General features: G+C 36.9%; 2 protein-coding genes across 6 annotated transcripts in view; both read right to left on the bottom strand.

The window, feature by feature from the left end:
* LOC149846194 (potassium transporter 5-like) overlaps window positions 1-9,602 on the bottom strand; it is a 17,931-nt gene extending 8,329 nt beyond the window's left edge. Inside the window, exon 1 of the mRNA XM_089990633.1 lies at window positions 9,566-9,602. Within this exon, the coding sequence (XP_089846759.1) occupies window positions 9,566-9,602 (37 nt within the window). The remainder of the gene's footprint in view (window positions 1-9,565) is intronic.
* LOC149846193 (cullin-1-like) lies at window positions 9,275-25,052 on the bottom strand. Of its 5 annotated transcripts, none has more exons than XM_089997873.1 (20): window positions 24,851-25,052; window positions 24,124-24,297; window positions 23,915-24,014; window positions 21,826-22,011; window positions 21,034-21,081; window positions 20,740-20,943; window positions 20,572-20,649; window positions 19,542-19,631; window positions 19,364-19,444; window positions 19,219-19,281; window positions 18,421-18,456; window positions 11,688-11,774; window positions 11,471-11,620; window positions 11,328-11,383; window positions 11,074-11,194; window positions 10,840-11,001; window positions 10,602-10,745; window positions 10,289-10,507; window positions 10,002-10,169; window positions 9,275-9,828 (listed from the first exon to the last, which is right to left on the bottom strand). In XM_089997873.1, the coding sequence occupies exons 2-20, from the start codon at window positions 24,261-24,263 to the stop codon at window positions 9,727-9,729; spliced, it is 2,235 nt and encodes a 744-aa protein (XP_089853999.1). In that variant the 5' UTR covers window positions 24,264-24,297; window positions 24,851-25,052; the 3' UTR covers window positions 9,275-9,726. The 5 variants fall into 5 exon arrangements, 4 of the variants coding, with proteins under 4 accessions (XP_089853999.1, XP_089853996.1, XP_089853997.1 ...); XM_089997870.1 differs by having other exon boundaries at window positions 9,348-9,828; window positions 24,124-24,287; window positions 24,851-24,960; XR_016430502.1 differs by having other exon boundaries at window positions 9,692-9,828; window positions 10,416-10,507; window positions 24,851-25,050.

Genomic DNA, 25,052 nt, shown 5'->3' with positions numbered 1-25,052 from the left:
ATAGAGGGTACAAAAGGAATAACCCAAAAAAGTGTAGGGGCATAATAGTAATCAATAAAAAATGGATGCAATTGACCGGCCATTGAGCAGGACACATGGATGTTTTTCATGAGGCTATTGCCATAGAGCAGGAAAGGTCAATTGTTTGACTTGGGTCTGCAAGAATTACTAAATTACCCATGTGCACAAGACTCTCGAGGAAGTATTTGAGAGTCGATCCACCATTTCGGCCCCTCTCATTTCCCAGAAAGTACCTTGATTTCTATGGATCAGGTCAGGTTCATTCATGATTGGTCAATTTCTAGATCTAACCTTGAAGTAATGGATCACATTTCGATCTACATATAGAAAGATGGTCTCTGTTGGGGATGCGATTTTCCAACACTGCAATATTGGATCCGACAAAAATCTATCTGGATCTGAATTTAAATTAGATGCAAATCATTGCTTCCTTTTAATCTAAACTGAAAATATGTTAATTGAAGTATGAACAAACATTTTTATAGGTTTTTTTCTTAAATTTCATTATATGAATGTGATCTAGATGCTTGGTTTTATGAAAACAAACTCTTTCAACATATGATAACGATGCATAAAAAGGATATTTTTTAACTTTACATTGAAAACCCCTGATGTTAATCGAAATTTGAATTAAACTCGGCTCTGGTATGAAATTTCATAAACCATACCCTGCTATATTAATTAGACTATTTGGGTTTGACCCAGATTTTAATTGGGCCTCCTTTATTACCAAACGCTAATCCTATACATAGGGGTGTCAACTGATCGGGTTTGCCCAAACCTAACCCATGCCAAACCTTACAGGGTCCATGTATGGTGATAAATAAGAAGACCTGATTAAGACTCGGGTCTAGACCCGAAGCTCCATTTAATACATGGACTCAGGTATAGTTTGTGAAATTTTATACCAGACTCGGACTTAGGCATGTCTTGAGTTCCAATTAAGACCCATAAGTTTTTAATGTAAAAATGATAAAAATTATTGTTTTATCGGGTATGACCTAGGTCTGGTTCATGTCATTTTTATCTTATGGTGGGTCCGATTAGACTTGTGTCTGGACTCGATACCATACCCAAAAAATAGGGCTAGGTCTAGTTCTACATGTGTCTGAATCAAACCTGGCCCATTGACACACCTAGTGTAATGCCCCAATTTTTTTTACCCAAAGATTAAGAATTTTTTTTAAAAATCTCTTTACATGAAAAATAATAAAAACTCTTTTAAACACAGTTCAAGCCTTGGGCGGGTTACAATTCTCAACACACACATGTAAAACTAGAATTATCGAAATCAAACCAATAATTAAATTGAAATAAATCAAAGTACCAGTCTCACTTAACCAGAGTCTATAAGTTCAATAAAATAATAAATTCATACAAATAAATCAAGTTCTCCCAAAAACTTAAAGGAAATGTGACTCTCTTGGCACCACCCTGAGCCTCCCATCATCACCAAGTCAACTTACTCATTACCTAAAAATGTTAAAAGTAAGGTCATTAACAACAGCCTCATAGAAAACACTCTACAACAAAGGCGTGGAAAGAATACAAACATATAAAGCATACATCTTTCCAAAATAGTTAATTCATAGCATGACATCAAAGTGACATATAAACATAACAAGAGTCTGGATTTAACAATGATAATCATAAACAAACAGACTTTCACAATTAACCATTCTTACCCCAAAGTATGACACATGCATCCGCATCATTAGTAATCAAGATCATAACAAAACAAAGCCATATATGTTATCATATGCATGAACTCAAAACCATACATGACATGCATAGACATTTATGTGAATATTCATTGAAACACATAAATACTTGTGAACCTCATCTAATGCATCCACCTGAAAGATCTCTAGGTGTTTTGGAATTAACACTTGGCATATAGTAGGTGCAAAAGATTAAAATACTCATGGCCACTTTCACAACTCCTATGGGGCATTGACATGTGGGGTCCACAGAGCTAGGCATGACCCTTTGGCCCCATAAGGACTTTGGGTTGGATCCAAAACACAATCCGGTCAATTTTGAAAAAACCATTTTTAGATTCAATTCAAGTAAAAAAATCTAAAATACAGGTCAGTCGATTTTGAAAAATGCATTTTTCGAACCAACAAAAATCCAAAATCGCCAAATCGGATCTCCTACGAGATCTACGGCTCATAACGAATCTAATTATAGTCCTAGTTTAACTTAAATTTTTGAATTTTGCCTGATTTTAACTTGAATTTTGCTTAAATTTTAAAAGTTAAAATAAACAAAATTCGTAGGCATTACACCTAGATTAGACCAAACGTTCCAGATCCTTCCTCGGATTCTGATCCAAACTACACCAATTGATGTTCGGGTCAAAACTTGTTCATATCAAGGACGAAACCCCTTCTTTCTACAAGGTCATGGCTTGGACACCAGACGAGATTATAAGGGCCATTTTTGTCTTTGAGAAATAATTTGTTGCCTTTAGAAAGAAACTAGGTGAAGGGTATTTTCGTCTATTTGGTCACATATTTTGTGGCCAAAGGCCTATGTTTTCTTTTGGGACTTGCCAAATGCCAATGACGTCCATCCAAACAGTTCACACATCAGTCCATGGATTTTGAAGAATCAGATCATGTTGTCTAATGAAGACTTTAGGTACGGAGTCCCTCATGTTTTGAATTTCCAAGTTTCTTATCAACGTTAGATCACAGAAATGGACGGAAAATTTGGTATGAAGTTTAGATGGGCCAAGTGGTGCAGCGCACTTAAGCATTCATGTGTTCTAAACCTAAGAGCATGGTCACAAGTTAATATACCGACAACTTATCGTTTGCCACCCGTATCATATATCAGTTATATATAGCCTATATATTGTTAATTTATTGAGAACTTATTTATTATTAAAAAATATGAGCACTAAATTAATTTCATTTGTTGCAACCATCAGTTAATCTTAACAAAATGTAAACAAGGAATGTTTATAACTTTACATACAAACCCACGTGAACTTAGATGAAGACAAAATATAATGCCCCAAAATATTTAACTTGTAAAAAATTATAAAAAATTAAAACTTTTGCAGTTAATCCTTTTTTCAGAGTTTAAAATGATAGTACAATGAAATAATTTATTAAAGAGATCAAGTTAGCAAACTCTGAGCGGATTACAGGCGAAGAATCCAGCAAATGGAATAGGTTCCCAAATATCTTGAATTTGGGTCCACGTCTCCATAAAAGTCATTCAAACCATAACAATTTAAACCAAAGATTTTTTATTGAAATAGTTTATACAAAGATCCATAAACAAAACACCAAAAATGTACCAAGAGTGAATGAACAAAGAAACTGGATTCTTGACATCGTTGTGTCTTTGCGTCATCGCCTGTATCAGCAGTTTACTTGACACTTATGTCTCATAAAACGGGATGAAAGTCTAGTAGGTAAAACTCTGTTACATAGTTATATTAGACTAATACAAGTATTTATCATGGTTCAAAATATTATACTGCATGCAACTTAATGATATATATCGAACGTGTATAAAATATATTAATAATATCCAAACACGTGTCTAAACCATCTGCTAATTGTATAAGTAGGGTAAACATTTTTATTCTGAATAACAGTGAGAATAGTAGGATTTTGTTTCATTATTACCTTGCCTACGGGTACTCACAGGAAGAAAATGTAGAGACCATTTGAGGGTTTATTATTTCATGTATTTTAAAAACCCGAATGATTAGCTGAATCCGCTTCAAAGGGGACGATATAATGACCGAGAGAATTTCTCAGAAGCCACTTGTTTGTATGCATACTAACTTCTACAGAAGTTGTGGGATCTACCACCTAGGATAATAATTTGTAGCACAGTTCTCTAACTATAACGACTGGGGACGCCGAGCCATTGTCGTCACTCGATCAGCATAGTTATTTGACAACAATGTTCATCAGAGTTTGTATCTCCTATCCTCTCTTGATAGGACATAAATGTGAATGGTTTAATGGGCCTGTTATTATTAAGAAAATTTACCACATTTGTATATGTACCGCTTCTGTATTTTTAAACCATAACAATATGGAATAGATTCTCATATTTGTATTTTTAATTCAACCCATTCACTATGCTTTGTCTTTTAAATTGATTGATCATCTTACCCGTGAAGGTGATCTCAGATTTTTTTTCATGTATTTTTTCATGATACGATGCATTATTGCACCCCAAGGTTTGCTATAACCTCAAGTCTTTCATAGCATAGTCGTTGTTGCACTGTGAGGTTTGCCATAAACTTTGACTCATACATTAGTGTATGGATGTCTTGTATATCTTTATGGTATGGTAATAATGATAAATCAACCCAGTTTGCAAAATAATTAATATTATTATATTCTTGAAAACTAACAGGGGTATACGAGAAAATTATCGCAGACAAAAATGATTTCTCGAACCTCCAACCGAGGTAAATCTAGGTTGATCCCATATGCATATAGAAGATCTTGATGCATGTGTGACCGAAGTCCAGGTCACCAAAGTCACGCATCCGCTTGAACACAAAAGACTGAATCGTCATTCATAAAAGATTCAGTTGTGTATATCTAAATCATATCAACTATTTATTCTTTGGATCAACTTCTTAAGTTCGAACCCCACCGAGTTTATCATTTCATAAAGTCTGATATTTGTACAGGGTCTAATCTGGAACCAAGCCTCTGGAACATGTAGCAACTAGTACTGGATCAGTTCTGGACCTGGGTCCATTGGCTCTAAAGAGTTCAGCTAGTGTTTGTTTTAGTTACTGCCCTCTCAGGGATTTATTTTTTTGTTCCCTTTTGGAAGATTGAAAAGCTAAATAAAAGACCTATTCGTCTTGGGAAACCGAAAAGATTCTTTTAATGTATCATTTTTTAGTTAAATGGACTTCATAAATAGAAGGCCTTCTTTGGAATCTAGGCGTTCAGGTGTGGAATATCCATTGCCAAAATGATTTGGGATGGATGCAGTTGTTGGAAATGATGGAACTGGGATGGTATTTAACACCTTCAGTTCCACGTTTCACTTTTCACCTACATGAGGTGGTAGTTGCCAATTGTTATACCAATTCCCACATCGGTGCCTACACCGCGACCTTTCCAGTGTTCTTCCAGTTATCATTTCAACTTTTCAGCTGCAATCCAAACAGCTGCACAAGTGAAATTAGTGAATCCTTAGCTGACCTACTCCGACAATCTTCCCAGTGTTCTTCCAGTTATCATATCAAATTTTCAGCTGCACCAGTGAAAGTAGTGAACATTGGGAAGGTTGATATGATATGATAACTGGTGCAGCTTAGCTGAACTGCTGGGGCTGGCCGTTGCCCACCCCTAAGCAGTACTACACTTTTGATCTTGTTGAGGCCTATAAACCACGAAAGATTGGCCATTTTTACAGCATCTTGATGGAAGGGAAGGATTCCAGGTATGGTTGGAGAAGAGACAAGATACAAGGCCTAAGTATGGTGGACATGTGATGATCATAAGTCCAAGATGGTGGAGGGAGTGAGAGTGATTTATCAACGACCCCCCTTCCCCCACAAATCACGGACTGCACATTGGCACACCTCGGGTTGCACATTGGCATACGCTCGGGTGCGATATGATTGCACAAAAAATGTGCACTAAGCACCAGATCGACCTCCATCGGGTCTTGGGCCCCAAACCTGACAGGCCCTAAACCCAAGATGGAGGGTGATAGGTGCTTAATGCACAAATTTTTGTGCAATCATATTGCACCTGATCTTTTTAGCAAAACCCTTGAAGTCCCACTGCTCGCATCAATCATATATAGCTAATGTCTAAAAATGGACATTACTCCACACCTTTAGCGATGTTGACTATTAAGTTGGTGTTTCGGGCCTCGGGGCAATGAAAACTTAGGAACCTTTTTGAACATTAACTCTTGGGGCATGTTTGTTTCATTTAATTTTCATGAGAAATTATTGAGCGAGCATCCCTTTTCCTTTCTTTTTCATTACAAGTAAAACAAACATCAAATCATCATGGTAGTAAAGTGTCATATCACATTCTCTATTTTCATGTACAAATCCTTTCATACCTCCTCCTATGAAAAAAATTTCATGGAAAGTCATTTAGAAATTTGTCTATTTTGGTGAAAGGCAAACGAGCCCTTGGTAATGAGCTAGTAGGTTGGTTGGTTTTGCATTATTGATTACTTTTCTGTAAAAAAAATCCTAGCCCAATAGGCTTTGTTTGCTTTACCCATTTTTTATATTTACATAGAGAAACCACCCACAGTATGAGAGACCTAACCGCATTGGCTTAACCAGCCGTACTTACAGTTGTCGCCCTAGCAACGTAAAACTCAATGGGCTTACCCCTTACCCCCCAGAGAGTCCTCATGCTTTGGCTTGCTTAAGAGGTGACGCACTTGGGATTTGAACCTAGACCACCTGACTAGCAGCCTAGGTCTCATCTCCCTATGTTTCCAGTGAAATTCACCACTTAACCTAACAAACCCACCCTAAGGGTGTGTTTGATGGTTTGTCCAAGATTGGATGGAACACCAGAACATAATAGACAGAAGTCATCTATTGTCTACTGTGTAATAATTGCACCAAGATTTTTACATTGTATGGACATCTTGAAGACATAGATATGAGTTGGATAACTTCATTTTAGACCTTACAACTCAAATCGCTCAACCACATGAATGTTTTAACATGTTTATTATGGATTTTAGTTCTCGATATGGATTTAAAATTGGATCTAAAATTTCTTAAATGCTTAAAATTTGGGTAATTCAAGAAAAAATATGAATTGATATTTCTATATATAAATGCTTTAACTGGTATAATATTGGATCTAATTATGAAAGTTTATCAAAAAATTATAAATTTTAGCCCAAATATGGATCTTAAAAATGTTTAAATTTTACGTCATTTGAGAAAAAATAAGAATTCATATTTTTTATATACAAATATAAAAACCATAAATAAATCATAAAACCCTAAAATGCAAGAAAATAAATCATAAATAAACCAAAAACCCATAAATTATTAAAAAAACATAAAATCAAATAAATTGTAAAAATAAATATAAAAAAACCTTTAATCAAATTAATTATAAAAAACCTTAATTAAAAAAATTTAATTCAAAACCCTAATCAAAGAAAATCAATAAAAAAACCCTAATCAAAGTAAATATCAAAAACTCTAATTAAAGATATTTGATTCAAAACCCTAATCAAAGAAAAAAATTTAATCAAATCAAAGAAAAGCCCTAATAAAATTAAATAACAAAAACCTAATTAAAAATATTTGATTCAAATCCCTAACCAATGAAAATCAAAGAAAAACCCCTAATAAATGAGAATAACAAACTAATAAAAATCAATGAAAAAAAACCCTAATCAAGATGAAAAAGAAAAACAAAGAACAAAAAGAGTGTAGAGAGAGAGGTGGGAACAAACAAGGGGGAAAGAGAGAGAGAGAGGAACAAACAAGGGGGAAAGAGAGAGAGCAAGCCTTGCTGTCGGGCCACTACCTGTTGTTGACCTTGCCACCGGCTTGGCTTCATAGGATATAGAGAGAGAGAGGGAGGGTTGTGGTTAGAAACCCCCTCCGCCTGAGTTTGTTTTTTTAAGTGATGTTTCCCTTGTCTCATGCTCTTTATTACAAGAAGAATGCGGCGAACGCCCATCCTCCAAGTCCAAAATTCGATCGCCCTAACATTTGCAACATCCTGCAAGACGCACGATGTTTGATTGTTTGTCCTCATTTGGACATAACAAATAGAACACATGTTATGTTTGTTCTCTAAAAATTATACACCATGCAGCATTTGTTTCAACTAGACAAGAAGTTATATAAATTGTGTTTGGCGTTTGATTTACATTGTGCGGACATTTTGAACACACGTGAATAATGGGTTGGACAACTTCGTTTTGGACAGTACAACCCATTTTGCCCAACCATATGAGTGTTTTAACATGTGTACTATAGATTTTAGCCATAAATATGAAATTCGGATTGGATCCAAATACCAAAAAAAATATTTAGATTTTTTATAATATGAGAAAAAATAACAATTGATATTTTTTATATATAAAAGCTTTAATCTACATCACATTGAATCTAATTAGGAAAGATTATAAAAAAAATATGGATTTTAGGCTTGAATATGGATCTCAAACCGGATCCAAGTACCAAAAAATGTTTAGAATTTGAATAATATAAGAAAAAAATGCATATTTTTATATACAAATGCAAAAATCATAAAACCCTAAAATGCAAGAAAATAGATCTTAAATATACCATACATAAATCAAAAAATCCTACACTACAAGAAAATAAACCATAAAATTAAATATAAAGGCCTTAATTCAAACCCTAATCATATAAAAGAAAATCTGTAATCAAATTAAAAATCAAAATCCCTAATTAAAGATATTTGATTCAAAACCCTAATCAAATCAAAGAAAAAAAGCCCTAATCAAACTAAATATAAAAGCCTCAATTAAAGAAATTTGATTCAAAACCTCAATCACATAAATTTCTTATTCAAAGCCATGCAGGTGGCCTCACCGCCACCATCTTGCTGCCCAGACCCCCACCCACCCACACACACACACACACACACACACTTTTTAAATCTGTGTTCCCCTTGCAAAACACGTGTGCCGCACCCAGAGTTTGATTGGTGTGGCATCCCACGTGATGTGGGATCAAACATGCCCTAAGGGCCCGCTTCTTTAATGAGAAAGCACCCGTCAGTGGAAACAGCTTTTTTTTCTCACAAGCGTGTAAAACAAACACTCCCCACAAAAGCGGTCAGCCCAAGCGGCATAATAGTGGGCTTCACTTTTTTTACATGAGAAATAGCTCTTTTCACATGAAAAGGCTTCCCCAAGGGGAGCCCGTGGAAAAAGAACAAGCACTATGTTTTTTAGAATTGCATGCTTTTTCCCATGAAAGGGCTTTCCCTCTCTCATGGATACAACAGGCCACAAAATTGGAGAGAGAAAAAAAAACAATTGGATTAATTACCCATATATAATTTTCTATCTACAGAGATTAAGAAGCAATAATATCTACACTTCCACACTTAGATCGGTCATCTTATAGCATTAAAACCTCATTCATACTGTCATTTATAAATTAAGAAAAAAATAAATTTATGAGCAAGCCCATAATCACAAATTTACATGCTCAGGTCTTGAGCAGGCATGTGCAAGCACACCACAGTTGAGGGTTTGGCCAAAAGCAGGCAAAGAGAAAATTTAACATATCTGTTCTCCATAGAGTACGGTAATCGTTTTAAAACATTGCATAAGGCCAGGAAAAAAAATCAAGCATGAGGAAATAAATTACAGAAGGAAAAGGATTTAACAATTTTCAAGAGCAGGAAGGCAAGAAAGTTGGTCTGAGGGAACCTGGCAAAGAAATGACAATGAGGTGGGCCACAAAACTTCACATTGAGACACACTTTACATGATGGGAAATGGTCACCTTTGTAGGACTCTCTCTTGGTTGACCTAAGGTCAGCCTGAATATGCCATTTACAGTGAAGGATGAGGGTGACCAAGGCCGCAAGCACCATTACTGTAAACCTATAGGATCTTTCTGACAGGCTCTCTCCCACAAAATTCACAACCTTGCCAGTGTCTTACCTCTGAAGAGCAATGCAGCTTAGTCCCTTTCATGAAAAAATCAATGATGCTGGATCAGGCCAAGTATCTGAGTATGTTGGGATTATCTTTGTCCCTTTCCAAATAGTCCCTCGTGATCAAATCTTCGATCCTCTTCTTAATTGCTTTGAAATCAGGCTGCCAACAAACAAATAAATCTCAGCCCGGTTATAATACCACGCTCAAATCGCTTAAAAGAATTGGACTGATACTTTCGATGGTTTAGGTCAATGTGCAAATCTTGTGAACATGAGTTCATATATTATCAGCAATGCTGTCCAAAAGCATAGACTCAAATCACTCGACAATACCTTGAACATGCGCCCAAGCTGGTCTACACATTCCATGACCAGCTGCTGATAACCAAGAACCTTGCGGCTTTTCATTATTCGCACAATTGATGCATCAATAGCATAACGACGATCTTTATCAACATCTTCAATGACCTTCTTCTTCTCATCAACAGGAGGGAGAGGAATCTGTGTTTGAATGGCAGCATTCATTTATTACCAACACAATGATACTATTGGTGTCAAGGCAAAAGAAAAAACCAAATGATTGAAGTCTACTCCAACAAAGCAAAGAGGAAAATCCAAACCTTGATTCTTTTCAATTTATCAGTGAATCTGGAATTAAACTCAAAGGTGTCGGTTGTAGAAATAGTTTTAGTGTTAGGCAACTTATTGAGAATCTTGTACTTTGCACATGAGAGCGAGTGAAGTAACCTGACTACATCATCATCTGCTAAGTTCAACTGAGACATGATCTCAGAATAGGACAACCTATCTGACGAATTGAAAAGCAGCAGCGCAGATGCCTAAAACAGGGAGGCAAACCAAACTCAAAAATCAGCAACATGGAGGTGAAATTGTCGCATTTGATGTGGATGATAGGAATTGCAAGAAAGTCACCTGATAGGTTGTTACAATAAGCTCCATTGTTTTTGGTTCAAACTTTCCATTGATATTACAAATTCCCAATGAGTATATCCATGTAAGCTTCCTGTGTTTTGTTTTTGTTTGATAGAACTCTTTAAAAACCTCCACGCATTTGATCTGCAAAGGTAATATACAGATAAGGAACCTTGAAATTTAACAGCTAATAGCGCCTAAACATTTTCAGGTCCATGAATATGAAAGCTCTACTTACCATCTCCGCAGGAAGATTCAGATCAAAGGATTTGTAACTAGGCCAGTATCCAGTAGTAAGCACAGTGACTGTCAGATCTATTCCAGGATCTGCATGTGGATTATTGTTAAGAAATTCCTCAAAGTGAGTTTGGTGATCCCTTGCTACAGTTAAATCTGTGACCTGCATCAAAAAATGAAAATAAAATAAATGGCATGAAACAACCAGGACAAGCTCAAAGGCAGCTCTCCTTACCATTCCTTCCATCTTTGAGGTGAACTGCCCACCACACTGCTGCTTTAACTTCGTCAAAATGCTCCTCTCATGATCATCATTAGCACTTTTTTCAAATAGAAGCCTCCTTGCCAGCTTTTTCCTAACGATTAGATGACCATAATAATTACAAGAGGAACAAAAATATCCAAGACAATATGAAAAAGAATAAATAGAACAAACTGCCAAGGTCAAACAACCGAATAGAAACTGCAGCAAGTCGTGACCTATTTTACCTGTAGAACTCAGCAAAGAGGTCCTTGTCACTGATGTATGCTAGTAGCTTCACAATCTGCAGGTTATAAAGAGAGTTATGGCACAATCTAAAGCGCCAGTAATAGAATACATAATTAGCATGAAAATAACAATGAAATCAAACCTTCTCCAGTGTCTCCTCAATGGCTTCGTCACTTAGTTTCTCACTGCCACCCTTCTTAAGTATATTGTCAGAGAAATTTGCCAGTAACTCTGCACTAGAGCTGCCCGCAACACCCTTGTTACAGAAGACCTCAAAAGCTTCTTTGAGTGCCTGTGGCAGCAAGATCAATGCTCAAAAAAGGATAGAAGATTTGATATTACACAATTATCAAGCTAACCTTATGGAAAAGGTTGTGGTTCTGGAAGCAATTGTTGACGTAGTCCAAGTACTTGTCATGGAGCTCAATTACTTTTCTGACAAAAACCTAGAAATGATAAGAAGAATTTAGCCTCTGTAGTACATTCAGACGATGTGAAACATGTGTAATGAAATGGTGGTCTTCAACAAATGCACGAATAACTCACAAACAAGCGTTTATTGGAGACACTACAAGCATGACCCTTGAAAGGATATAAAAGGAAGAACACTTGAAAAATAAATAATATTTTATTCATACACAAAATGCTTAAGAAGCATAGTTATTTACATTGAAGGGGTTCACCCCTATATATACAAAAAAGTGGAAGAGAGACGAGAGCTCATTTTGAGCTCTCCAAATGAGACGTTGGACTCAGTCCAACGGCTCTTATTATAGCTGTTGGACTAGAGTCCAACAGCTATTATTATAGTTGTCGGACTAGAGTCCAACAACTATTTGGACAATCAAGTTTCCAATAGGAACTTGACTGGATCAAATATTTAGTTTCTATTGAACTAGATGCTAAAAAAGAAAATAAAGAAAAATAGAAAAAGAAAATAATAAAAGAAAAAATATAATAATATTAAATAATATATATGTATATTATAATTTACATTTTAACACCCCCCCCCTCAAACTTACGGTACAATGAGCGAAAGTTTGTCTAAGAAGAAGTGAAATCTATGAGCAGTGAGAGGCTTGGTGAAGAAATCTGCTAATTGATATTTTGATGTAACATATGGCAGATAAATGGTTTCATGTAAGTATTCCTCTCCGACAAGACAATCCATCTCAATGTGTTTAGTGCGCTCATGGAATGTCTGGTTGCTTGCAATGTAGATCGCACTTTTGTTGTCACAGCACATCTTTGAAGCTTGCATTGCTTCAGCTCCCATATCCGCTAGCAATCGTCTGAGCCAAACTGTTAGAAAGTGACTTTGAATATTTTAGGTTCGATAATGAACCCATACACATGCACATTAAGTGCGAATATACCCACTTAAGGGAACAACACAAGCACATCAAGTGCTAATACATAAACTCATAAAAGGGATAAATATGACTTAAAGTCATAAGTTGAATATTATTGGAAAAATATATATTATATACATAATTAGGATAATACATATGCATATATACCATATATGAATATGTATTGTCCTTTATATATATAAAATATATATAAGATTACATAATTTGAATGATACATTTTAACACAAACAACCTCCATAGTGGTGGTTGCCATGGCTCTCTATTCAGCTTCGGTGGAGAAAAGAGAGACCTTCTGTTGCTTCTTGCACCTCCACGAAATCAAGGCTTCACCTAGGAACATACAAAAAACAGTAGTTGAGTGCCTATTATTGAGATCACCTCCCAAGTCAGCATCAGTATATGCAATTAAATTTAATAAAGATGAAGTAAGCAAGAAGAGTCCACGTGAAGGAGAGAATTTTACGTATTTAATAATACGCGAAATTGCTCCCATATGCACGGAGGTGTGAGCATGTTGAAACTAACTGGTTGTATAAACTGCATGAGCTATATATGGAAAGATAAGAAAGAGCTCCAATAAGTTGTCTGTAAGGAGTAGGATCATCAAGAAATTCTCCATCATCAATTTTCATTTTAACATTGACAACTTCTGGAGTGTCCACTTTCTTATCATCTGCAATTCAAGACCTGAAAACAATATCAAGAGCAAATTTAGATTGAGATATCAAATACCCCCGAGAGGAATAAGCAACTTCAATGCCTAAAAAATATCTTAATAGACCTAAGTCAGTCATTCAAAGTGAGTTTTAATAAGATATTTGATATTTGCAACTCCCTATTTGTCGCCTCCGGTGATAATCATATCATCCACATAGAGAAGAAGAATAATGATGCATGCATTAGATTTCTTAACAAACAAAGCAGTGTCAGTTAAACAAGGTTGGAAACCAATATCAAGCATAACATGACTAAATCAGTCATACCAGGCTTTTGGAGCCTGTTTAAGACCATAAAGAGTTTTTTCTAGACGAAGAGCTTTACCTTAAAGATACAAATACCAGGTGAGGCTTTCATGTATACTTCTTCAACAAGATTCTCATTCAGGAAAGCATTTTTGACATCCAATTGAAAGATAGGTCATGTTCTAATGAAGACCAAGGTTATTAAAGTTCTAACAGTGGTCATACGGGTCACAGGAGCAAATGTCTCTTCATAATCGATGTCATACTCTTGAGCATATCTTTTTACTACTAAACGGGCCTTATACCTTTCCAAAGTCCAATCACTTTTGATTTTGATTTTGTATACCCACCTACAGCTTATAGGTTTCTTACCTAGAGGGATATCTTGGATCGTCCAAGTGTTGGCCTTTTCTAGTGTATCCAATTCTATTTTCATGGCTTCTATCCATTCTATATGATTTTTGGCTTGAGAATAGGATGATGGTTCAATATATGATTGTATTAATGTAATGGCTGCCCTATATGTGGGTGAAAAAGATTCGTAAGACACAAATTTTTCAGGTCTAGAGATTCTAGACGTTCTTCTGGGTGGAACTTCAGAGTATTTTTTTAATGCATATGAAAGATTTTGCTCTCTACGTCTTGAATATTGTAGACTAACATCCCTATGGATTGGTTCTTCATTGTCATCATTTTCAACAACAATAGGACTATGATCATTGTCAAGGTCACATCCAACATCACATTCATTGGATTTTGAAGTTAGATCAATTAAAAATGAGTATTCAGTGACATTCTTGGATTTTTCAAATTCAAAGAAGCTTTCTTTTTCCAAAAAAGGATACATTTCTTGACGCATATAATTTGTCAATTTGAAAATTGAAACACCTATAGCCTTTTTTATTATCAGCATATCCTAAAAAGGCACATGGGATTGCACGAAAAGAGAGTTTGTCATTTTTGTTGGTGAAAACAAAACATTTGCATCCAAAGACTCTTAATCTACAATAATCTGGAGTTAAATTAACAAGTTTTTCCATTAAAGTTGTATTCTTTAACGAGGAAGATGCATCTTATTGATGAGGTAGGCGGTAGTTAGGACCGCTTCAGCCCAAAACTTTTTGGAACCTGATTTGCAATTAGCAAGGTCCTAGTAGTTTCCATAATGTACTGATGTTTGCGTTCAGTTAGGTCATTCTGTTGTGGAGTGTGTGGACATGATCTTTGATGTGTAATACCATGTAAATTGAGGTAGTCTTTTAATTCTTTGGACATAAACTCTCCCTTTGAATCAGTGCGAAAAACGAAAATATCATTTTGAAACTTATTTTTAACCATTTTATGAAATATTTGGAAATTAGCAAAGACTTCAGATTTATGTTTAAGAAAATAAATTCAAGTATGTCTAGAAAAGTCATCAACAAAAATAACATAATATGTATAACCACCTTTAAAAATAACTAGTGTGGGACCCAAACATCCGAATGTATTAACTCAAGTGGTCGTGAGGAAACAAAAGTTCTAATAAGAAATGGTAACCTTTTTATTTTGCCAAGAATGCAGTCTTTACAAAAAAAAAAAATCAGAATTACAAAATTTTCCCAAACTTGGAAAATATTGAATTTTTAAACATATGAGGATGGCCAAGTCTTTTGTGCCATAAATCCAATTTTAATTTCTAAACACTAACAAAATGCATCCTTGGGTAATTCCAAAAAGTCCATGTAATAAAGTTCTCCTTCTCTATGACCTTCCCCAATCAGCTTCTCTGACTACCCAACAATTATAAGAAGAGAATGAGATATTACATCCATAGTCAGATATTTGTGAGACAGATAAGAGATTCCAATTAAGTTTAGGGATATATCTAATTTCTGGGATAAAAAAATTTGTATTTTTGAAGATTTTCAAAACATCCTATTCCTTTTACTTAAAAAGATGTGTCATCGGCTGTAAAAACCTTTGACATACTTGAGTTATTTTTAAGACATTCGGATAGACTATTAACATTTAGGGTCATGTAAAAAGAAGCATCGGAATCTAAAAGCCAAGGAAAGTTACCTGGACCGGAGAAATATGCAACTGATGCTTCAATTGAGGCTTCGGTTGAGGAGGATACCCCTTTGAGAAGAGGTTGAAGGATTTTCATCAGTTGAGTCATAAATACAGGTGCATCTTGATCTTTTGACTCGGATTCAACAGATGCAATTCTTTTTTCTTCTCTTCTTTTTAACTTTGCACATTGAGGCCTATAGTGCCCCCTGGTTCATGACAATGATGACAAATGACTTTTCTCTTATCAAAGTCACTGTTTTACCTTCGAAAATGAGGCGGCTTGTAAGTACGAGTATGATTCTTCGGTCTAGACACAGCTAAAACTGAGTCATCAACAACTTTTGGAGTACTTTTTCTAAGTCTATTTTCCTCCATAGTGAGTTCTTCTATAGTATCAACAATAGAAGGAATTTTTTCACGATGTAAAAGGGTCGATTTGGTGGATTCAAACTCTGGCCTTAGACCATTCACAAATTGATAGAAATGTTCCATATCGAGTTGCTTTTGGCGAAGCTCAATATCTTCGGCACAATGCCATTTGGGCTCACGAAGAGCCAACTCTTCCCAAAGTTCGGACAACTCATTGTAATATTCTCGAATAGTTTTATCTTTTTGAGTCATTGTCCGAACTTTGTCTTGTAAATTGCACACATGTGCAAGATCTTTAAGGGAATACATGTTTTTGAGCTATTCTAAAGCCTTATCGACCAGCTCAAACTTAGCTAGACTAAAGCATTTTTTAATGTCTATGCTATTGATGAGCCATGACATAATTTTTGTAAGCTCTATCCTCCACTCTTTCCATTTCTTTTCATAAGTGGCTAACACCTTACTCTTCTCTTCCTCCGTTAGAGGAACCTCTTTATCGCCCTCTTTCTTGGTAAGAGATAGTTTAGGTTTTGAATCGGAACCATCCACTATACCCCATAAACCTTTTCCCCAAATGTGGTGTTTCATAATCAAAGTCCACCTATGTCATAGGGATTCGTCCAGACATGTGACGCACCCGCATCGACGCGAAGCGACGCGGGTGTGGCACCCGGTGCGGTCAACCCAACCCTGGGTGCGGTCAACGCACCCAGGATCATTTTGGTCTAATTTTTTGATTTTTTTTTTAAATTTTGCCATGTGAAATGAGCTGCGAAATTTAAAAAAAAAAATCTTAACAGAACCAATGCGTGCCACGTAAGACAACTCTTCATCAAGCTTCTCAATCGAATGCAGATATGCCAACATAAATCTGACAACCTAATAAGTGCGTGGGAAACCCCAATGAGTTTTATAATAATGGTTTCTGCAGAGGTGTGGGCCCCCAGTCACAATCACATGGGCAACTGAAAGCCCCCTGTTCACGTGACCATTTAATCCAGGGCCTTTCGTGAAAGGCTCTGTGTTGGCCAGAAGGAGGTGGGACGGATGAGGGAATTGACTTGAACATTCCGAGACCCAAGGGCGTATTCATGATTGACGGGCATCCCAAGCACATTGTAAGGTCGCTTTCGCCTCCACAACTTTATGCAGACTGTCATAAAAACATGAACAGCCCTTAGCTAGTTAGCCCTCTCCTGTAGTTATAGAAAGACCAACATTAACCTTTTATGTATAAAGTATTACAAGGAAAAAGAATATAATAATAGTACTAAGGTAATGCAGTAGGGGTGGGGAGGAGATTACATCAGTAAAGTATTCTTCGACAAAGAATTATTGTTTGGTGGGGGAATGTGGGAAGAGTGCGGGTGCCCTATGAAATGGACCCGTGCCGGGGGAACCCCAAGACCCCCCTTGATAATATATATATATATATATATATATATATATATATATATATATATATATATATATATTACATTTTTGCCCCTACCGCACCCCCACACCCGGGTTTTTTGGAAGTGCTGAATCCCCGCACCCATGTGACATAGAAGTCCACATTACATAGTTAGTATCATTTAGCTTCATAGGAATGATGGTGATCTTATCATTGTCATCCATCTTTTACAAGGGTAAGAGAGGAATAGATAGGAGGAGAGAGAAAAAAAAGAGTAGACAAAGGAATAAAAGAGGATACAAAACCAAATTTTTTGTAGCACAAGTTCGCCTTTTTTCAAACAAATCTTCTTGAACCAAGAACAAGATGATGAAACACCTTTTGTAAATGTGGCACAAAAATCGAGGCAAAAGCACTTCAGGATCTAAGGATTTCGTAGCTCTGATACCATGTAATGAAATGGTGGTCATTAACAAATGCACGAATAACTCACAAACAAGTGTCTATTGGAGACACTAAAAGCATAACCATTGAAAGGGTATAAAAGGACGAACACTTGAAAAATAAATAATACTTTATTCATGCACAAAATGCTTAAGAAGCATAGTTATTTACATTGAAGGGGTTGACCCCTATATATACAAAAAAATGGAAGAGAGAGGAGAGCTCATTTTGAGCTCTTCAAAAGAGACGTTGGAGTAAGTTCAACTGCTTTTATTATAGTTGTTGGACTAAAGTCTAACAACTATTTGCACAGTAAAGTTCCAACAGGAACTTGACTGGATCAAATATCTAGTTTCTATTGAACTAGATGCTAAAAAAGAAAATAAAGGAAAATAGAAAAAGAAAATAATAAAAGGAAAATATAATAATATTAAATAATATATATGTATTACAGTTTACATTTTAACAACATGGATTGGCAAAACAAGAATACCTGTTCTTGCAAACCAACAACATCTTTCTTTTCAGCCTGAGAAAAAAGTCCACTATTAGCAACAATCTAGGAAAGAGAAACACAACATTCCAGAAAGGAAGTTAAACTTAGACATCAAAACTAATACATATACCAGATGAGTGCAGTTATGCCTACTAAGTAAATAAACTCAATTTTCAAGATGTAGAAGCCTGTAAAATAATTACACAGCTGCAGCATGGCATCAGAAGATTATTGAGAGGTGTTCCATAAAAAATTCAAATAACTGACCATTTCTAAAGATAAGAAATTCTTCCCCAAAAGGGAAAAGCACATAACAACAATTGTTGATTATTGCAACATAAAGCAAGAATTGGAAGAACCAACAGGGTAGAAGACTCCAATGCTACAAACATATTCACCACAATGAATATTCAGACTGCTTTAATTCAATGAGAATTGAAAGTTTCATGACGATTCCCCAATTAACACGCACTAAAGCCTCTTAAAGCATAGATAAATAGACTAGATAAGGGGTACAATCCTTCTTCATGTGTATCACCTCACAAATAAAATGACCAAAATGGAGTATTTGTGTGATATAGTTGCATGTGAAATATCATCAGTAGCTGGATTGGCTGAACATAGAGAAATCAAAGGAGATGATTGGCATAGAGAATCAAAATATGAGTTAACCCTTCTCATAAAAACTTATACATGTAAGATATAAAAAAAAATCATTAAAACCATGATATTAACATGATTATTACAGGCATTCTGTAGAACAAAATAGAACCGCAGTTCTTTTTAAGTCCATACCTTCCTGTTGCTTGCAGCATCTTCAGCTTGCTTTACTAAGGCCATCCCTTCAGCCGTAACATGCTGAATGATATCAAAAACTCTTAAAACAAAATGACCAGGAGAGAATATGTATCATTACCAAAATCTAAAAAAAGAATCTCACTTGCTTAAATATCTGAGAAACTGGGTCCAAACCCTTGTTTATTCTGCTAAAAAGTCTGAACATTCTTGACAGATCTTCCCTCTAAAATGAAAGAATAAAACAGGCACTTAGCTTTAATGCAATACAAAAAGGAAATGATTGGAATAAGGACATGCAGTCCACAAATCCCTCGACTTACCTTGTCATCCCTCAGTAGAGTGTGACATCCAGAATGTTCCTTTTCAAGAAGCTGACTTGCATACACAAACAACAGCTCATGTTGCACTTTCTGATGCAAAAAAAAGAATCATATCACAGCCGGCACAATAAAATGATACATCAACAACCACAAATTCATAATACAAGAAACCTATGTCACAGGGATTCGGCTAGCAGGGTGCCGCACCCGCGACTCGACGCGGGTGCGGGTGCGGCACCAGGTGCGGTCAACCAGACCCTGGGTGCGGTCAACACACCCAGGGTCATTTTGGTCCAATTCTCAGACTTAAAAAAAATTGCCAAGAAATTTTTTTTTGCCCTATATGTCACAGGGATTCTCCAACTAGGTGCCGCACCCGATGCGGTCAATCTGACCCTGTGTGCAGTCAACGCACCCAGGGTCATTTATGTCCAACTTTTGGACTATATATATATATATATAATTTTTTATATTTTTGCCGCACCCCCGCACCCAGGTTTTTTTGAAGTGCCGCACCCGCACCCATGTGACATAGCAAGAAACTGAACTCAAAAAACTCTTTATTAAACACCTGCTTCATGCACTAAAGCTGGAAATAATCAACTTGGTCAAACCTCAAGAAAACAATGAGCTGGCACAAACTTGAGCAACTCAGACCAACTGACAGGCAAGTAGAGGTGCATGAGTCTGGTCTATGTAACTCAGGAACCCAAGTTGACTCAAATGAGTTGCATCACCAGGTAAACTATGGTGCTTTGAATGGGAGTGAATGGGAGCATAATAATATTTTCATTACTTTAAAGAAACAAATATTTCAGGAATTGCTATGCAATGCAAATAATTCAGATTTTTTTAAAGGAAATAATACAGATTGCATTCACACGCATGCACAAATGTTTCCAGGCATTCAAGCCTGAGCATGTACATACAAGTATCAATGATCTAAAGGGACTTTCCTTTGAAAGCATAAGTTGGTACATTAACATTGATAAAAAACAAGCAGACAGCAACCAAACGTAGGGAAGCATACCTCTAACAACTTCTGCTCACTGCTTGCATGCAAGTAATGTGCAACCCTATCTTTCTCTCGTTTCAAGCACTCCTCAGCCTGCAAATCCAAATAGACAATTCTTCAAAAGACTGTCTATATAGAACTTTCTGCAATTTGTGCTAAACCTCCCAAACAAGAAGCCGTGACCTTTAACATGTAATCTGGACAAGAATCTTCCAAAATCCAATTGGAAGCCTTCCGCGAGTAGTAAGCAGCAGAATCACTAAGCATGGCATCTTCAAAATCAGTCACATAACAATCCATACTACCCATTCCAATTTCCACAAAAATGTCCAGCACATTTTTCAACAAGGCTCTGTCAATTTGTTCCCCTTCACGTTCTTGATCAATCTGGCAAAGAAAGCATGAAGAATATAATTCTTCAGAATATGTGTGTGACACTATGATGTTTCATATACCCAATCTATTATTTGTACATACCAAAGCAATTACAGCACCTCTCACTTTGATGTTCATCTCCTTGTAGACCTGGCATCCAAAAATAATTGAAAACTATGTAGTCATCCATATATATCACGAAAATCATGAGTTTTCTGCCACATGATTGAAGGCCTTCCAGAAAGAATTTGTGGTGGATTTTAAGGCCCTTTATTATTTAAAATGAATTGTTGAAATAGATATAAAATTATTACAGAGGAAAAGATGGTGAAGGGTTACGGCCAATTCAACTCTCAGATAAAAAATAAGTTTAAGAAAGAAAAGGAAGAACATGGACAAACACCTCAAACAGAGACAGATTGAAGATGAGTCTCAGACATATAGAAGCACATGGCACAAGCATGCCTGCATGGTTTATAAACATGATTCACTACAAGGGACTGAAAAGAAGTCATATTACTGGGTCAGTGGCCCATGTGGTTCGTGCCAATGCAGATGAAAATATGTGTATGTGTGCATGTATGTCTGCGACTCTGCATCTGTGTGTGTGTGTGAGAGAGAGAGAGAGAGGACTTGCTGTTGTAGCTAACACGCCACCAAGCATGTCAATCATGAAAAAACATTTAGCAGAAAATAAAGAAACTCAGAACATGTTTGCCCGGTCCCCCATGCAGACCGACATGGGTAGGTTCAAGTTCAAAATACCCATTAAACAGAGAGGGAGCATTTAGATAATGGCCTAATTCAAAACTCAAACCTACACCAAACTTGCAATCCAACCAAAACAGGAGAGTCAACCTCAAGTTTGTAAAGAAATTTGAAGCACATGATTACCAGATCACGGAAGCATGTGAGACCAACTTCATTAAGTGCTGGAAGTGACCTCCGTGCAATGAAGTACCGATCGAGATAATAAAAGAAACGGGAAAGCCACCGGACCATCACTTTGTGATTTGACCACCTTTTAACAAGCTCCCTTAGCATGAACTCATCGTGCTTCTCCCTTAGAGATGGCATGACCTTGTCATACAGAAATGGGACAATATAAATAAAATGTCAAAAAGCTCACAGACATGATATGTGAAGGAAATCAGAATATCGTAAAAGTTATCAAGCACTTTAAATATATTGTTTACAACTATCACAAATAACAAAAAACAAGAATACATGGGATGCATTCATAGTCTGTTTCCAAGAAGGCAAAATACTTTTTGGCACTTAAAAAATGGCCTGAGATAAACCAGAGCAGATATAGAAGCATTTTATTTCATTAACTAAAAGATGAAACTTTGCAAGCATTCTGCAACCCATGCATATGTTTATCAGTGAAAAAAACAGAATGAAAATATATACATACTTCACACAAATCATTCTCTAACAGAAACATTCTATGTTTGCACAACCACACAACTATATAAATGACCTCGCTCGATCCTAGTCTTGTCTCTCGAATTAAGCAGCTTACGATTGATTTAGTGATCAAAGAGGAGAAATGGACTCTAAAGAGGCTGGGTAGCCTTTTTTTCTTGTCCAGCCAGTTCCAAGTAGGGAATCAAAATCCAGGGCGGTGAGTGATATGGTTTGAGCCGTGATACATGGAAGACCGGATGAACCTTGGCTGTATGAGGGAGGTTCAACCTATATGTGGCATGGCCAATGCGTAGGCAGCTGTCCGCCCAGACCAGTTTGGTCTGGCCCATCTGGTTCCCCTGATCGCGTATGGAACCCAGAGCCGCCTAAAGGTCGGAATGCTACCTTGCCAGAGCAGCTGATCTGCAGCATTCAGAAAATTTGATTCACAAAAGGTGTTCCACTGTTCCACAATGACTGAAAAAGGAGGCCCAGCTGAAGCTAGACTAGTGATCACCAGTTTCACTGTGGCTCTATTAATACACCCTAAATATGTGGCGAACAATGGGCCCGGATCATACTATGAGAACTATGAGAATTGATCATATCCGGGGATGGTGCCAGAATGATTTCTGTGTTTATACCAACCAGAATGCCTACTTGACTACCAGGACCGGGACTCACCCTATTATGTGCATCCATATGAAGGGCACACTCCAATATCTCGTGTGACCCTGACACATTGCTGAAATGGCTTGATGAACTGTTCCGCTTGCCCGCACCAGCAATTATATGACATATGTAATATGCTTTCCGAATAAGCTCTCATTGCAAATGCTCCTTAAAGAGACATGTATATGACCCCTTCAGAAATAACAACAGCTAGCATTGAATGATAACAGAGCAAGAACTAACGAATTATAACCAAGGGAAAATGCTGGTAGATGTGGATAATTTACATCTTATTGTTTTTTTTCTTCTGACGATGAGGAGCCCTCGCCAACGCAAGGAATACCATGGGTGGGGCCCCACAATCACCCTGCCATACGAGGCCCGCCTCTGAAAGCTACGGACACACCCGTGTGCCAGTAGGGTTTGATCAGGTGCCTTCTCAGCACCCTCACAACCACCCTGCTGGCCACGCAGACAACCCCTAGGCAGGTACATCCTCTTGTTCTTAGCTACCATCTAACATATATGTGAAGTATTTTCTATATTATGAACTCATAAATGAAAAAGCATGATTCTACATTGTATACTCTCAGTGTCACTTGATTGACTAGCCCTAAGCTATTGAATTACCAGCAAGGGTAAGATTTAAAAGGTAGTTTCACTTGCTTGCATTTGTAAGGTGACACATATATTTCTAAATGGAATGCTATCAACTCCTTGCAAGCAAGATTAGGTGATACAGATAGGGGTGTAAATAAAGGGAAAAGGCAATAATCAGGAGGTACAAAAGAGGATCACTGGATCACTAACAAAATGAGAATATCAGAGCAAACTATCGCTAAAATGCAACAATCAGAACTATCAACATGATGAAATTCAAAGGGTGCAAAATCCTGAGTACCATTGAAGTAATGTAATCCTCAAAAGCCTCTTTATATCTGTCGTAAAGCTGTTGCGAATAGTCATGAGGAGGTTTCTGAGTGCACATATCGTAGATTGTACTATACCAAGAGTAAAGGAGTCAAACCTTAGAGAAAGACTAAAGCAAATTCATCCCACCATGAACAAGAATAGGAAATTCCAAACAATAGAATAACAAATTCAGGATACGTGTAGAGCATCATATAGTCCTCGGAACTGAATTGCGACTCCGGAAGGCCCTCCAGGATGTTCTTCAGCTTGGTGATCCCTTTCTGCATATACTCCCATCCGTGCTCGAGATCGATGATCTTACGCTCATTCATCGTCATGGCGCTGCAACTCCAGAGCTTACCCTAAACCAAACTTCACGAGAAAAATACGATTAATCAATTGAGTAATTCACGCATCTCCATCATGGCTTTAACGCCATATTTGGAGAGAACAAGACTATAATAGCACGGCCACAAATCCCACACGCATTCAACCAAATAGCAACAATGGCAACAACCACGCTGATAAAAGAATCATGATTGCTACTCAAAAAGAACACGCAATCAATAGCCCTAAATTACCAAAAAAAGAGTATAAATTCAGAAAGAGGGAAGAAACACAAAACCCTAAACCGAATGGAGAGCATGATACAAAGGCAATGTCCAACATTTCCACCAAGACCACCCAACAAAACCCTAGTCAGAAACATCGGCCATCAAATTTAAAACAGAAATCAACCAAATTAAACAGAGAATCCCGCTATCGGAAAACCATGAATCACTAACATTAACAACAGAATCGATTGATCAATACCAACAAGACAGAAACGAATTAAATCGATAAACACCAATCAATCAAATAGAAAACGAGGAAAAAACATAGCCAACGAGGGTTTTGGGGATAGAGAAAAAGAAGAGGACCCTACCAAAGTGTGCAGGACTTGCAGAGGGACGAAGAGGGAGAAGGCGAGGGGAGGGTGGCGTGTGTTCTCCCCGAAACACAAATTGGGTGACAGATACGCGTTGTATGAAAATGTCCTCCGGCTCCCCGTAAATAGATTTGCGCTTTTACCTTGTGTTACAACACGGCGGTCTTCTCGCGGTTTTATTACAGAAAGGGGTCTGGGG

The sequence above is a fragment of the Nuphar pumila genome, chromosome 2, assembly GCF_984573655.1.
Source record: "Nuphar pumila chromosome 2, dmNupPumi1.hap1.1, whole genome shotgun sequence".
In the NCBI taxonomy this organism is placed as follows: Eukaryota; Viridiplantae; Streptophyta; class Magnoliopsida; order Nymphaeales; family Nymphaeaceae; genus Nuphar; species Nuphar pumila.
Note: the sequence above shows the minus strand (reverse complement) of the source record. Positions and strands in the feature narration are given on the sequence as shown.